We start from the raw sequence: 14,042 nt of genomic DNA, 5'->3' as shown, positions 1-14,042 counted from the left end.
TGTAAGTGCGCATGCGCGGGGACGCGAAATTCGGTTGGTGGACGCGCACATCGACACACAAGGAAAATGATAAAGGTTTGGGCGGTGAGATACTCACACGCGCGCAGTTCCACGGACTCTCAGTCAAGTGGAGTGTTGTATAATTTGTTGCAGTTTGTGGCATTAACGTTTCTAGGTTGATAAATGTAACTATTCAGCTGTTTTTTTTATTCAGGACAGACCTACAGCACGTGCACAATTTCAGTTGTAAGTGACATTTGGCACGTGTATTGACCAATAGGGAATTAATGGTGGATTGGCAAATCGTAAATAATTGCCATGTATTTTTAGAAGTCCTTTATTTTTCATTCAAATTGCACTCATATTTAGTTCATAATGTGTCTTGTCCCCCCAATGAAAATTGGTCTTGTTTGCCGGTGTTCTGTTGTTGTCCATTTACAGTCAACTTTGTCCAATCCGACGCGCTTTTAATGTTTTAGCCTGACCAATCAGCGCAGCTAAGGAGCGCCTAACGACTGTGCATCCAATGGCTAAGCTCGAAAATAGTGACGCAGGCTGTTAAAGAAAAGCGCTCTAGAGCAGCCCGCGAAGAGTTGAAGTTTAATTCCTTTCCTACCATCGGGCGGGAGATGGATGTGTACGTTTTGGCATTATAAAACTAAAAATTATATTTGGACTTCATGAGGTTTCACGTATAATTATTGCGTTTTATACGTTTATTCATCTCTGGAGTTATTTGTTTCCGCTGTTGATGTGGTTTTGTACCGGATAAAGCTCGACACAAAAGATGAGCTCTCTTCTCTTTGAGCGGGTAACGTATCAATGGACATATAAGTTATCGTTAATAACTTCAAATATTCTTATTAACAGCTACATTTACTGAATATATACAACTTAATAGCTATTTTACCAAATAGGTGAAAGTCATTTTGAATGAGTTCAAATAAATTTGCTTTTCACTAGCCAGCTTAGCTAACGTTATTCACCCTGTCGTTTTGTAGCAAGCGACAGGCTTGTCAGGCCTGCGGTTTATTTTCTTTTATTTTTATCTCTACACAATAATTTCTTATTTGTTTTAGCTCCTATTACAAATATATTGCGTTAAATCTTATTGGTTTACATTGGCTATTGTATGTTGGATATTTTTTGTGTAACAGTTAGCACTTTACAGCTATGATCACCAAAGCAATATTTGCATTCTTGCATTGCTGACCACATTAATGTGTATGAATGTTTTCTATACCCAATTTAATTATACCTAAATGCTTCATAATCATGTATGTTATGCATGTTATCATTTATAGCCTGCTGATCCCCTTGTTGAGGGAGGATTAGCTGAGAGTGATTCAGACAGTGGAATGGGCTCACCTATGGACCAGCCTGTGACTGACACAAACATGGCTATTGACGACCAGCAAGGTACGGGTGGGTTAGAGTAACTCGGGTTAATCTATTTCATGCTCATACTGCGTGTATGGCACTTTATGGTTAACATCTCAAATATATTGTGGATGTTGCAGATTCAGATGACGATGAGATTGCAGTAAGTCGGAAGGGTCGTTGTCGAAAGGCGTTGCAGGACAGCGACAGTGATGAAGAGCAGGAAGAGGCTGGAATGACAAACGCTCTGGTGCTGTCAGAGTCCAGCGAAGAGGAGGCAAAAAACAAAGAGACGAAGAGCATCAAAAAGAAGCCAGGCAATAGAATATCCCGCATGTCAATGGATAGTGAAACGAGTGAGCCAGAGAAGGAGGAGGATGTTCAAGTCAAACCTAAAGAAGCAAAGAAAAAGAGGGAGAAGTCACAAAGACGCAAAGAAAAAGTCAAACGCAACGCTGACCTTGTAAAACGACTCAAAGACAAAACAGAGGTGATTGTTTTGTAGAGAAACATTTTGCATTGACTCTTTTACTTTTTTGTGGACATTTATCAACTATATTTCTGTTACAGGATGTCGCTCCGCTCAAAACACTTAATGATAGCGGATGTCTGCTGGGAGACTCTGATCTGTTTGATGCACAACTGGGGGACGATTCTGAACATAATTCGGAGGAAGACGACGAAGAGTCTCTGAATGCCATCAGATCAGCTGTGAAAAAGAAGGCGAAACGCAAAGTAAGGACAGAATTCAATCGTCATTATTCAAACTATGCTAAAATTTACCCAAAAATCTCTTTCTGGAGCCTTAAATGTTGTATTATTTTAAATCCATAGCCTCAGATGTCTGAGTTCAGTGGAGATGAAGAACAAGAGAACAAGCCACATCGAAAGGTGGAGTTTTTATTATGGTGACATTTATTATGGTGCTCATCTATTGTGCATTTATTTAAAAATATTGTGTCCTTAGGAGAGGAAGGCTGCTAAAGCCAGCAAGGAAGCCATTAGACAGCTTCACAGTGAGAGTCAGAGGCTGGTGCGAGGTCTGTTCACATCTGCTAACTGTGTAACATTTTCCTTGTCTTAAAACTTGCACTAAAGTCATTTTTATCTTTGCGAGAGTCCTTAGTCGGTCTACCATATCACATGCCAGAGCCTAAAACTATTGATCAGTTCTTCAGGAGAAGACCTCGCCCTGAGGGTCCTGCCATGGCTTTGCTCAAGTACGTATTTGCTGTTGTTTTTTTTACCGTTTACATTTATACAGAGGAAATAACCAAGACATTTGTTTTATCTGTCCCGAAGGTCTGCCAAATACCAGGCTTGTGTTTTAGAGACCAATGCATTGCCCCCTCCAGATCAAAACCAAGCAAAGACCACCCATCACCTACCTGAGCAGGATTCAAATCCTCAGACAGACTCATCTGTGGCTACCACCAACCAGTCGTCCACCACATCCCTTTCCTTAACAGATACCACTACCAGCACTCACCAAGATGCTCCAACCGATGAAGAATCACAAACAGAACCTGATATAAGCACTAAAGACCCCACACCTGTGGGTGAAGAGAGAGACGCTCCCATTGAAGAAGCCGAACAGGTAGATCATGCACGGCAACAGATCTTGGCTGAGCGGATCCAGACCGAGGGCTCTACACAGCCTGCAGTAACTGATCCTGCCCCTCAGGTGCTAAAACCTCGAAAGGATAAGCTGGCCAGGCTAAGAGAGCTTGGTCTAGATCCTCCACCAGTGGCAAAATTGCATGCAGATGAGGGGGCTTTTGTTCAACTGGAGCTGCCCCAGGAAAACCCAGGTAAGATTATAGAGACCGGATGATTCTCATATTTAATTCCCTCGCCTGATGACTGATGGGTATATGTGTGATGCAGCTCTGAAAGCACTACAGGAACGGTTCATGAAGCACGTCCAGCCCATTGTCCGCCCTAAAGGGGAGCGCAAATTGCAACTTAGCGTGGTGAGAAAAGACAGCGCACCCTCTGGACAGGAGAAACTGCACACTGAATCCATTACAGTCACTGTCAATGAGGAAGAGGAGGAGCCTGCAAGAGCAAAACCAGGTACATGTCTGACAATGCTCTGATTTATGGAAGGTGTTTAAATGTGTTTCTTCCTTACACACATTGGTAATCAATGAATGTGTGCTCTTTCTTCATAGGTGAGAAACTGGTTCTCTTGAAGTCTCGTTTGCAGCAGGCCATGGCTAACCGCAGGAAAGAAGAAAGGGAGCGCAAGGCTGCTCTGCATCGGCTTGACAATGAGGATTGTGATGTAGAGGAAGAGGAAGCTGAGATGACAGAGTCAGAGGATGAAGAGGTACCAGAAATACTGTAGACATTATGTACATCAATCCACCAAAGTTATTTTTTGTAAATTTCTACTACAAATCTACGAAGCCCGGCAGGTCATCCCTTTAAGAAAAGAAAACAAGACCCACAAATCCGGGATCACGGTTTTGTAATTCGTCCCCTCAGTTTATAAACCATACTCGCAGATTATGAAACCGTTCACTCAGTTTTGCAAACTGTACTCATGGATTTGTAGCCCTCATTTTAGGAAAGTAAACAAGCTTAACACAGTAAAAACGTCATTAATTCTTGAAAATATCCAATAGGAAGCTTGGAAAGCATGAATAAAAGCAACAAAGCGATTTCTAAAATGAGGGAGGTGCTACAAAACCATGGGGACAGATTTCAAAACAGGATTGCAAAAACTGAGGGTACGGTTTACCAATCTGAGAGCACAGATTGTTAACTGGTGCGTACGGTTTATGAATCCGTGGACACGATTTGTAAAACTGAGGAAGCAGTTTAATAATCTGCGAGTACGGTTTATAAATTGAGAGGACGAATTACAAAACCGTGATCATGGATTTGTGTGTCTTGTTTTCTTGTTCTCTGTACAAATCTATTGCCACTTTTCCATTGCGTAGTATCCCACGGTTTAATTTTGGGGGCTTTTCCAATGGGTGCAGTACTTTTTTTTGTACCGCCTTGGTTGGGGTTCCAAGCGAACCCATCTGATACCAAAACATGATGCGAAAACACTGTAGGTCACTGATTTGTTCTGAGGGATTCGTCACTACCAGTGGCATCACTATAATGTAAAAGATTAGCTTTACCTTCATGCTAGCTTGCGCTGTCTCGAATAAACCTTTTATGATCTGTGCTTTGCTGTAAGTTCCCAAACTCCTGTTTACCGATGAAAAACATCCACAGGTTGACAACCAGGAAAACCATACCAGTTTTTTCCTCAGACTTGCAGTGTGTGGCGTCACATTCGCGACGCGCACGTCCGCATATATGCTTAAATGCAACTTAAATGAGGCTCAGCGGAGCGTGCCGACTGACCCCACAGGTGTTTGTACAGAAGTTGTCATGTGAGACAGAGGTATAGTGATAAACGCAATGTGCATCTATTGGTGGTCAATTTTAATTTTGTGGTGGACTGAGAAATGAATGTATAGGGATTTCAACCGCTCTCACTTGTGTAATGTCACAACAGTAGGCAGCGCAAATATAACGACACGCCTATAATCCCTCCCACTCCGAAGTGTTACTGAACTCGAAGGTAAAGCTAACCAAGCCAAAGTGAGGTGAGCTGACCCAACCTAAACCGTGAGGTACTATGCAATGGAAAAGCGCCATATTTCCCTTTAGAAACGTTTTAGTTGAGGATGACTACAATATGCATAGTTATCCATAAATGTGTGCTGAAATTGACTTTTTTCTTTATTAGGGTATTGATGAGTTGTTAGGGGATGGCAGTGCAGATGAGGAAGATGAAGCAGTAGAGAAGGAAGAAGGTGAAGATGAAGTTTCTCTGAAAACATGCCCCTCCCCAGGCTTTAAGAGTCCCTCTCCCACCCCAGCAGACACTGATGGGACACTGATGCTCTTTGCTGGCAACTCCTGCTCCCGCACAGGGTGTGTGTTTTTCAAATCATGAGTGTATTGGAGGCTCTGACCTCAAATCTTATCCATACTTATTGAATGTCTATGTCTAGTGATGGTGTGAGAAGGTCAGGACCAGTTGGCCAAGAAACTGACAATAAAATGGGTGAGTGCAAAAGATCATGCCCTCCCACTAGGGATGGGACGGTTAGAAAATTTCATATCATGATTATAGTGACCAAAGTTATCATGGTTATCAATATTATCATGGTTTTCTTAAATTGAGATGGAAATGTTCAAAAAGAACTAATACACACACTGAAAACATTTTAACAAGTTTTATTTTTGAAAATCAGCAAACAAAGAATACAATTATATGCACTTTTTTAAGCATGAACATTAAATCAGGGGTGTCCAGCCTTTTTTGTGTGGCAATCAACTTTAAAATGATAAAGCCGACAAGACCTACCTGCTAAAAACATTTTTTAACAAAACACTGTTACATTTATTAATAACACTTTAAATGACTATCTCTACGTTGAATTTAGGGCTGTCACCATTACTCCATTGTTTTAAAAAAAATCCTTGAGTACATGCCGAGTATTCCTTATAGCTGAGATGCGGTTTTGATGAAATAAACTAGAAAATGACAACATTATCAGAAGGTCGATCGATCGATCGCGCGCACATACACCGTGCGTGTGGATCAACTCCTGCATGAAGGCAAGAATGTGCATCCAAATTTCGGAAGTTAGGCGACTCCGCTGCAGCGGGCAGGCATAAGATTTATAAAAACACACTTGAGGAAAAATGCGCAGCAACTCAAAAAGACTTGTTTCTAAAACCATAATGCCAATTTGGCGCTTTGTTTTCGGAAGCAGGTGGAGGCGTGGAGCAGCATACACAGTTATTAACTTATGTGCGATCTACCATCATTGCATTTGCGATCGACTGGTCGTATTGGACACCCCTGCATTAAATGAACGTTAACATGGAGTCCTGAGATGTATGAACCTGATTTAATGAACAGTACCTTAAATAAGAACATCAAATGCACACATAAGCAACGCATTAAAACACAGTGCACCTGTTACTGCCTTCCGCCACGCCGCCTTGTGCAAAAACCAATGTTGCATGCCCGCGCCTGCGTCAAGCTGATTCTGGCTGGACAGGATTTACCGCGAGTTTTCAAAATCACGGTAATCAAACACGGTTATAATGATAATTACATTTTAAACAATAATACTAACCATCAGGACGTTTTATCATGGTTAATCGTGAAACCGGTAATCGTCCCATCCCTACCTCCCACTTTTGCCTATATAAGGATTTTACTTGCGCGTGTGTGTAATTAAATGTTTAATTGTATTATTATAATTAAGTTTTCTGTTTGCCTCACAGAGGAGGATGATACTTCTTCAATGGCTAAGGACAGCAGTCATAACAGCAGCTTTGAGCTAATGGGCTCAATGATTCCTTCATATCAGCCAGTCAATAGAGCTGCAGGCAGGGGTCTGTCTGCCAGTGCGTTTCGCTCTCCTTCCCCTTGCCTCTTCAGACCCAGTTTTCTTGGCTCTGCTTCAAAGGTGAGGTACTCTCCATTGACACAAAGGATAGTGTATGAAGGCACCCTGTCTGTAAATTTCAGGTTTCACGTTAATCAAATTAGTGTCGTTAAAATGAAAATTAAAGTTATTAACGCGTTAATTTTGACAGCCCTAGTTTTTATGCATCATTGCAGTTATCGATCACATTACCATCGTGATGCATCAATAAAACTATTTTATCAGCCCATTCTCGTGGTTTGTGTATAAATAGCATACATATGATACACCAGTCCTTCCTGTTCGATACGACGCCTCTTTTCATGTCATTTTATGTATTGTTTTTTTTTTTACCATTGTCGCTTGGGCTAAGGTTAAAACAACTTTTTGTTACATAAAATGTCATCCAAAACCCCCAATTTTACCCCAACTTCAAGCGACCATGGTGTAAACAGGCTTCCACGGGTCCTTGAAATCCTTGAAAGTTTGTGAATCTGTGGGAAAAAATTCAAGGCCCTTGGAAGTTTTTGAAAATATACATGCATAGATACAGGTCATTGAAAGTGCTTAAATCTATTTTATGCAGATTTAAACGTCTCTGGTTACGTACGTAACACTTGTTCCCTGAGAAGGGAACGAGACGCTGCGTCTCTCTAGCCAAACTTCTGCGTCCCTGTAATGCCGTCTTTGGCAATTTTAGATGGCGATATACTTCCTGGCTCCTGCATTGTTTTTGTCGTTAAGCCTCACCATTGGTTGAATTTGAGATACACATTCAGACGCACTTACTGCTTCCCAAAGTGTCACCGCAGCGACGCAGTGCAAGTTTTCTCGAAAGAGAACTGTAACAATGTATCTTAAAAGGTAACACGATGTAACCTTGCTCTCACTTGAAATGTGTCCTCACATTTAGTCCTTGAATTTGAGGGTATTGGACCTTGAAAGTCCTTGAAAGGTCCTTGAATTTGAAGTTAACTAAGGTGTGGGACCCCTTTTTAAAAATAGACAAAAACATGAAGAAACCTTTATATTAAATGACATCCATTAAATTAAACGACTAGCTTGGTTTTCACCCACATTCATTTATACAAGCACTTAAAATTATTAAAAGCTTCTCCTTTCAATTCCTCATCCCATCTTTATCCCTCAGAGCTCAGGTAAACTGTCTGAGCCCTCCCTCTCTCTACCTGTGGAGGACTCGCAAGACCTTTACGCACCCTCGTCTCCAAGCGAGTCTGCCCTACCTCCGGCTGGGGACTCCCAGTGTCGCTTCTCACTGGAGGAGGACACCCACTCCCAGCTCCTGGATGCCGATGGCTTCCTAAACGTTGGTCCTCGCGGTGCGCCCAGCCGCTCGCACAAGCGGCAGCTTATACTAGACAGCCTGGATGAAAACGCCATGGATGCTAACATGGGTGAGCTTCTAGGGCTCTGCTCTGGGGGTTTTAGCTCAGGGCAGACCAAGCCGGGGACATCTCAGCCTGGAACAGAGGATGAGCTGCTGGGACTATGCTCTGGAGCCTTCACCACACAGCCTGAAGAACCAGCCGGCAGGCCAAAGGAGAAGAACAACAAGGTCTTAAAGCCGGAGGAGCAAAGAGGAGATAGTAATGGCAGTTCAGATACAGACATGGACCAGCTGCTGGCTCTCTGTTCTGGAAAGTTTACAGGAAGCCCATGTAAGTCTTGTTTTGTTATGCATACTGGAGGGTCAGTATATACGTGTTTATCTTTTGATCTTAGTTATGGTAAACTGTATTTAATCTTGTGTTTGTAGCTGCTTCTTCCATGCGCTCGGTGTCCAGTCCAGAAAAGTCTTCTGACACAAAGCGGTATGAAAGACTTTTAAACCTATTATAATTTAGTACTTAATCCAAATATAATTGCTTTATACTCTATTTCTTACCCGCACACACAGCAGCAAAAACATAATTGAAGAAGAGGAAGAGGAAGGTGATTGTGAATTCCGACTCATGTCTGATGTTGACAGTCTCAGTGAGAAGGTATTTGCTCATTTGATCTTTAATTTTTCCTGCATATTATTTTTGCATAACATTAAACAATGCAACTTATTATAGTACAATTATGTTAAAAGTATGCTTGTGTTTTAAATAAAGGAGGAAAATGAGGATGAATCTGATGCTGAGGGGGAGGACATTGAAAATGAGGAGGATGAGGAGGAAGAGGAAAGAGAAGCAGTCTTTGGGAAACGTCCTGGAAAAAAGAAAATGTACATCTTATTTTTTAAACTCATTACGTACAAATGTTTTAATGTTGATAGTGTTTAAGTGACTGTAATTGTTGTAACAGGCGTTTGGCAGAGTTTGTGGATTCCGAGGCAGAGCTGTCAGGCAGTGATCTAGGCAGTGAGGATGAGGATGATGAAGGTGGTGATGAATATGAAGAGGAAGATCTACAAGAGGAGCTTCCATCAGATGAGGAGCTGATGGACCAAGTTAACAAAATTCACATGTAAGTAACATTTCCTTACAATCCTTCGACTTTTTAGTGACTGGTGGAACAGGAAAGTATTTGTTCCCCTAACTGACAAAACGGCTGAAATTCTCGTTAGGTAAGTTTGTAAGTGCACAGGGAGCCAGCATGGCCACTTGTGCATTTAAAGGGGCCATGGCACAAGACTTTTTTAAGATGTCAAATAAATCTTTGGTGTCCCCAGAGCACATATGTGAAGTTTTAGCTCAAAATACCATATAAATAATTTACTATAGCATGTTAAAATTGCCACTTTGTCGGTGTGTGCAAAAATGTGCCGTTTTGGGTGTCCTTCAAAATCCAAATGAGCTGATGAAATGCAAACACTGATCACAATGATGATGGTTTGTTGCAATTAAAACTCAGTTGGTCTTTTCTCTGCACTAAATGTCAGTGCTGTGGTTGGATTGTGCAGATTAAGGGGTGGCATTATTATAATAAGAGCTCCTTATGGCATCATAAGGAGAGCCAAATTTTTTAACGACCTATTTTTTCATGTGCTTGTAGAGAATGGTTTACCAAAACTAAGTTACTGGGTTGATCTTTTTCACATTTTCTAGGTTAATAGAAGCACTGGGGACCCAATCATAGCACCTAAACATGGAAAAAGTCAGATTTTCATGCCATGGACTCTTAAACTATAAAATCCAGACTTATTGATGTTAAAACACAAACCTGGCACAAGGGGGAGCCATGCTAATTATTTAGTTAGGAGGTGCTGCTGATAATTTTGAGTTACGCTCAAGTGTTATACGTATCGTCTTAAGACACCTTAATAAATCAAAGTGCTTCTAGTGTAAATTGTTAACTTTACAATATCCTATCATTAGGAATTTGATGGTCATTTTGTTATCTCAACAGGAAGCATGTGTTAGATGATGATAAGAGACAACTGCGACTGTATCAGGAACGTTACCTTGCTGATGGTGATCTCCACTCCGACGGACCTGGACGAGCTCGTCAGTTCCGCTGGAAAAACATCGATGAGCTTGTCATGGTCACATGTCTTGGAGTATTCTGATACCAATATTATTATGTGACCAAATCGTCTAAAGAACTCCAGCAAACCTGCTTTCCAGTTTATAAAAGTGACTTTCCTTTGACCAGATGATAACTTTGAGTTTGGTGGAATGGATCCTAATGGAGAGGAGGAAGAGGATGATGAAGAAATCGATCAAGTAGAGTTACAAAGACGCAAAGAGCGACTAGAGAGAGAGCAGTGGATAAGAGAACAGGTATGTATTGCAAAAAATAAATTTCTGTTTCATGATTATGTGCATGTGACTGACCTGTCTCCTGGTCTGTAGAATAAAGCTCATGCAAAAAAGGAGGAAGATGTGGATGAAGATGAAGAAAAGATTGGAGATGAAGATAGTCAGTTTATGAAGCTTGCCAAGAAGTTCACTGCCAAGACCCTTCAAAAGAGAGGTGAATAATATATAAAAATACATTTTGTTACTTAAGTATTCATAAAAGTACAAGGCTTCCATGTAGTATCTAATGTTGCTGAACTTTGTGTTTAAAGGTGCACTGTGTAACTTTTAGGAGGAGCTCATGACTGAAATGCAATAAAATATATATAACTATATTTTCAGTGGCGCATAAAGACCTTAAACAATGAAATGTTTTTAATTAGGCATGTTGCGATTTAGTAGGTGTAACCAGTAATACACAGTGCTTAAGCCTTTGACCAATTAGATCACTTGCCCACCGCAGCATTGTCTTCCACTGTTGTTTAGATTTTTTTCCTGAAATTTAAATAATTTAGTTTTAAAACCTTATGAGTCGTTTTTATCTACATTAATTGCTGGTCCCCTTACATTAAAGCTGCCATTTTGCACCACCGTGTTTCTACAGTAGCCCTAAACTACTCTACAGAGCGTGTTTTGTCCCTACGTTGTCTCAGACGACATGCTACCGTAGCTTCTTCATGCATTTTGAAAGGAAGAAATGACCTTTAATAATGCACCTTTAATAATGAGAAAATTGTTTAAATAGGCTGTAGCAGTACATAACCCTATCCCTTGTTTGACCCATAATGGATTTTCATCACACCAGGAAAACAGTCAACTACAAAAGCATGTTTAAAGATTATTTTTCCTAATAACAGATACTCCAGCCGTTCCTCAAGAGAAGGTTGCTCCCAGTGCCAACCAGTTCCGAAAACCATTTGAACCCACTGTGGTCAGTACCCATCCCATTTCTCTGCACAACTTCTTCATTCACCCTCTTTTCTTTGTGAATTACTTGTTAAGAAGCTGCATTAGATATATCATAATTGAAATGTAATATATTCAGATTGCTTTAGTGTAAGGGTGTCCAAACTCGGTTCTGAAGAGCCTGTGTCCTGCAGAGTTTAGCTGAAACTTCCCTCAACACACCTGCCTGAAAGTTTAGTATCCCTAGGAAGACCCTGATTAGTTGAATCAGGTGTGTTTGATTAGGGTTGAAGCCAAACTCTGCAGAGACACCGGCCGTCCAGGAGCAAGGTTGGACACCCCTGCTTTAACAGATTTTGAATCTATCAACTTGTGTTTTATATCTCCAGGTCAAAAGAGGCTCATTGCTCAGTCAGCCTCGATCAATGTTGCAGAAGTTAGCCAGCATATCCGACAGCAACCCTTTGGCCCCTCGTAACTCAAGAGGTTTCCTCTTCCAAACCCTGTCACCGGAAAAAGCAACCCCCACATCAGATGGGCCCAAAAAACAGGTATGTCGTTTGATCTCAAGGGTTTCTACGACCCTTATTTAAAACGATACCAATAGTTATCAAATCTGCATTTACAGTGCAATGTGTCAAACCCCACCCACTATTTTAAATCACCTCTCATCCTTTTATGGTCATCCTGTCTTGCAGTTAATAATTCTACCACAAGATGGGGTCCTAGTCATGATGATTGTTTTAAATTATGAGCATACCAGTTAATATGTCTCAGCAATACATGTTTTATTGTATAATGGTATAATAAAATACAATATAGATTAATGTTTTATTACATTGTGCTGGAAACATGAGTCAATTAACTTTTATTGTACTGCAGATTAAGAAAAGAGGGCTGATGGACTCTTTGGGCCCGACCGCCAAGCGACCATGTCTTGGGACTTCCCTTAAACCTGCAGGACCACCACGAAGTATTTTCAGCTATCTGGAGAACTGAGAGTTTGTTTCCAATAACCAGTATTATTGGCAATTAATGCAATGTCAAACTTTTCTATTGTTTATACCAAATCCCAGGATTGTATGTTTTAAAGTTTGCCTTGTTTTTGCTTTATATTTTTATCATGTAAATATTGTGATTTGTGAAGTGATGTAATTTTATTTGTTTTTATAAATTGTAAATAAAAGTGTATTTTAAATGAGTTTTCTGCTGAGCCTATGTACATGCTGATGGATCCTCATCCATTATCATTCATTCATTTTAAAAACATCTGGTGATGTTATGGGATCACTTTAAAGGAAGTTAAGGGTGGCCCTTAACACACAGTCCCTCAGGCCACGAGCTTCTCCTTTTGAAAAGCTCAAAATATTTGTTTGGACAGGGTAAAGTTAAGCTCAGTCCTTCCAATGTGTAGGCATCATTGGTTGACAATCTCAAGTCTCTCCTGACCTGCCTCTTTTGTATCTGTAACTCATTATGAGAGCACTTTTAATCAGGCCCTTCTAAGCTCCTCAGGAGAAGAGCTGGGGTTCCTCATTAAATTTTCTGTTTTGTGGAGGATTGTTAAAATTGATCAACCTTGCTCCAGGGTGGACACAAGCACTGCCTGTAATTGTCAGGAGAATACAGAGATGTTAACATCAATGCAGTGCTGGATTATTCCGACTGCAATTTTAAGAAGACTCAGTTCTTGCGACACACTAAGCGACATTTCCATGTTAACCCATGATCTTAAAAATGCTTTCTTGAAAACAATTGACCTTGTCAAACTATAAAATAAAAACGAACTCCATGGTGGCTTTCAAAGATGCGTATTCCGTGTATATGGAGCGCTCCTGGGCATCTGGTTGAGTCTGCACTAGCTGCCGTAGTGGATCGGAGCTGTGACTTTTGACAACAGTGCCAGGGGTTTGTACCTCTGGGCTCTGTCACTGCTCAAACTGCTGGGATTGAAGACATGCAACTGAACTGAGAGAAATGGGTCATAACTCCAGGCTGCACATGTTCACACGAGTGCATCTAGGTACTGGCAGGATCTTCCTGCAATTTATCACGGGTATGATGGACACAGTCCATCTTGTTTTTATATTTAGGGACATAATCTTTTTCCCAACCCCCAGAGTTTTGCAGATAATGCATTGCAGAACTGATTCAGTGAGTGTTAAAGCTCATTTTACGAGGGTACTTTGTCAAGCATCTCTTGTCTCTTGCTCTCATCTTCATTCCCCGGATTGTTTGCCTGATGTAGATGATTTTCCATGTGACGAAGCCGCGGGCAAGCATTTTATTTGATGCATTTTTCATGTGTTAAGGCTATTATTGAGAGATGGAAGGGGGGAGACTAGAGAGACAGCCTGAAGGTGCGACACTTGAATGGGGATGTTGTTGGACAGCGAGGTGGGGGGAGAGCAGAGTTCTCTGTCTGCGGCAATTGCTTGTCATGGGATATGGTGGGAATGTATTTACTAAGTCTGTCTGATGTGCCAGCACCAAAACAGTCACACACCTCATGATAAGCCATCATAATGCTACAATAACAAAACTGATGGGACTTTAC

General features: G+C 41.0%; 1 protein-coding gene across 3 annotated transcripts; it reads left to right on the top strand.

Moving 5' to 3' along the window:
* Positions 1 to 103: 103 nt before the first annotated feature.
* Positions 104 to 12,686, top strand: LOC129454426 (claspin). 3 transcript variants are annotated; one of them, XM_073858357.1, is made up of 24 exons: positions 104 to 246; positions 1,305 to 1,419; positions 1,521 to 1,870; positions 1,951 to 2,115; positions 2,215 to 2,271; positions 2,348 to 2,420; positions 2,498 to 2,600; positions 2,683 to 3,191; positions 3,268 to 3,456; positions 3,555 to 3,712; positions 5,135 to 5,322; positions 5,403 to 5,455; positions 6,691 to 6,875; positions 7,984 to 8,512; positions 8,611 to 8,665; positions 8,752 to 8,836; positions 8,951 to 9,063; positions 9,144 to 9,305; positions 10,188 to 10,313; positions 10,438 to 10,561; positions 10,634 to 10,754; positions 11,437 to 11,510; positions 11,875 to 12,036; positions 12,368 to 12,686. In XM_073858357.1, the coding sequence occupies exons 2-24, from the start codon at positions 1,359 to 1,361 to the stop codon at positions 12,482 to 12,484; spliced, it is 3,759 nt and encodes a 1,252-aa protein (XP_073714458.1). In that variant the 5' UTR covers positions 104 to 246; positions 1,305 to 1,358; the 3' UTR covers positions 12,485 to 12,686. The 3 variants fall into 3 exon arrangements, with proteins under 3 accessions (XP_073714458.1, XP_073714457.1, XP_073714456.1); XM_073858356.1 differs by lacking the exon at positions 104 to 246 and adding an exon at positions 337 to 811 and having other exon boundaries at positions 8,755 to 8,836; XM_073858355.1 differs by lacking the exon at positions 104 to 246 and adding an exon at positions 340 to 811.
* The last annotated feature ends 1,356 nt before the right edge of the window (positions 12,687 to 14,042 follow it).

The sequence above is a fragment of the Misgurnus anguillicaudatus genome, chromosome 20, assembly GCF_027580225.2.
Source record: "Misgurnus anguillicaudatus chromosome 20, ASM2758022v2, whole genome shotgun sequence".
Classification (NCBI taxonomy): domain Eukaryota; kingdom Metazoa; phylum Chordata; class Actinopteri; order Cypriniformes; family Cobitidae; genus Misgurnus; species Misgurnus anguillicaudatus.
This window is presented reverse-complemented; position numbering and strand designations above follow the sequence as displayed.

Bases quoted from the DNA above. Each gene is read 5' to 3' on its own strand.
- LOC129454426 (XM_073858355.1), top strand. From the start codon at position 788: ATGAGCTCTCTTCTCTTTGAGCGG. The intron at 3,713-5,134 runs GTACCAGAAATA...TTTCTTTATTAG, and splicing joins CAGAGTCAGAGGATGAAGAG to GGTATTGATGAGTTGTTAGG. The intron at 6,876-7,983 runs GTGAGGTACTCT...TTTATCCCTCAG, and splicing joins TTCTTGGCTCTGCTTCAAAG to AGCTCAGGTAAACTGTCTGA.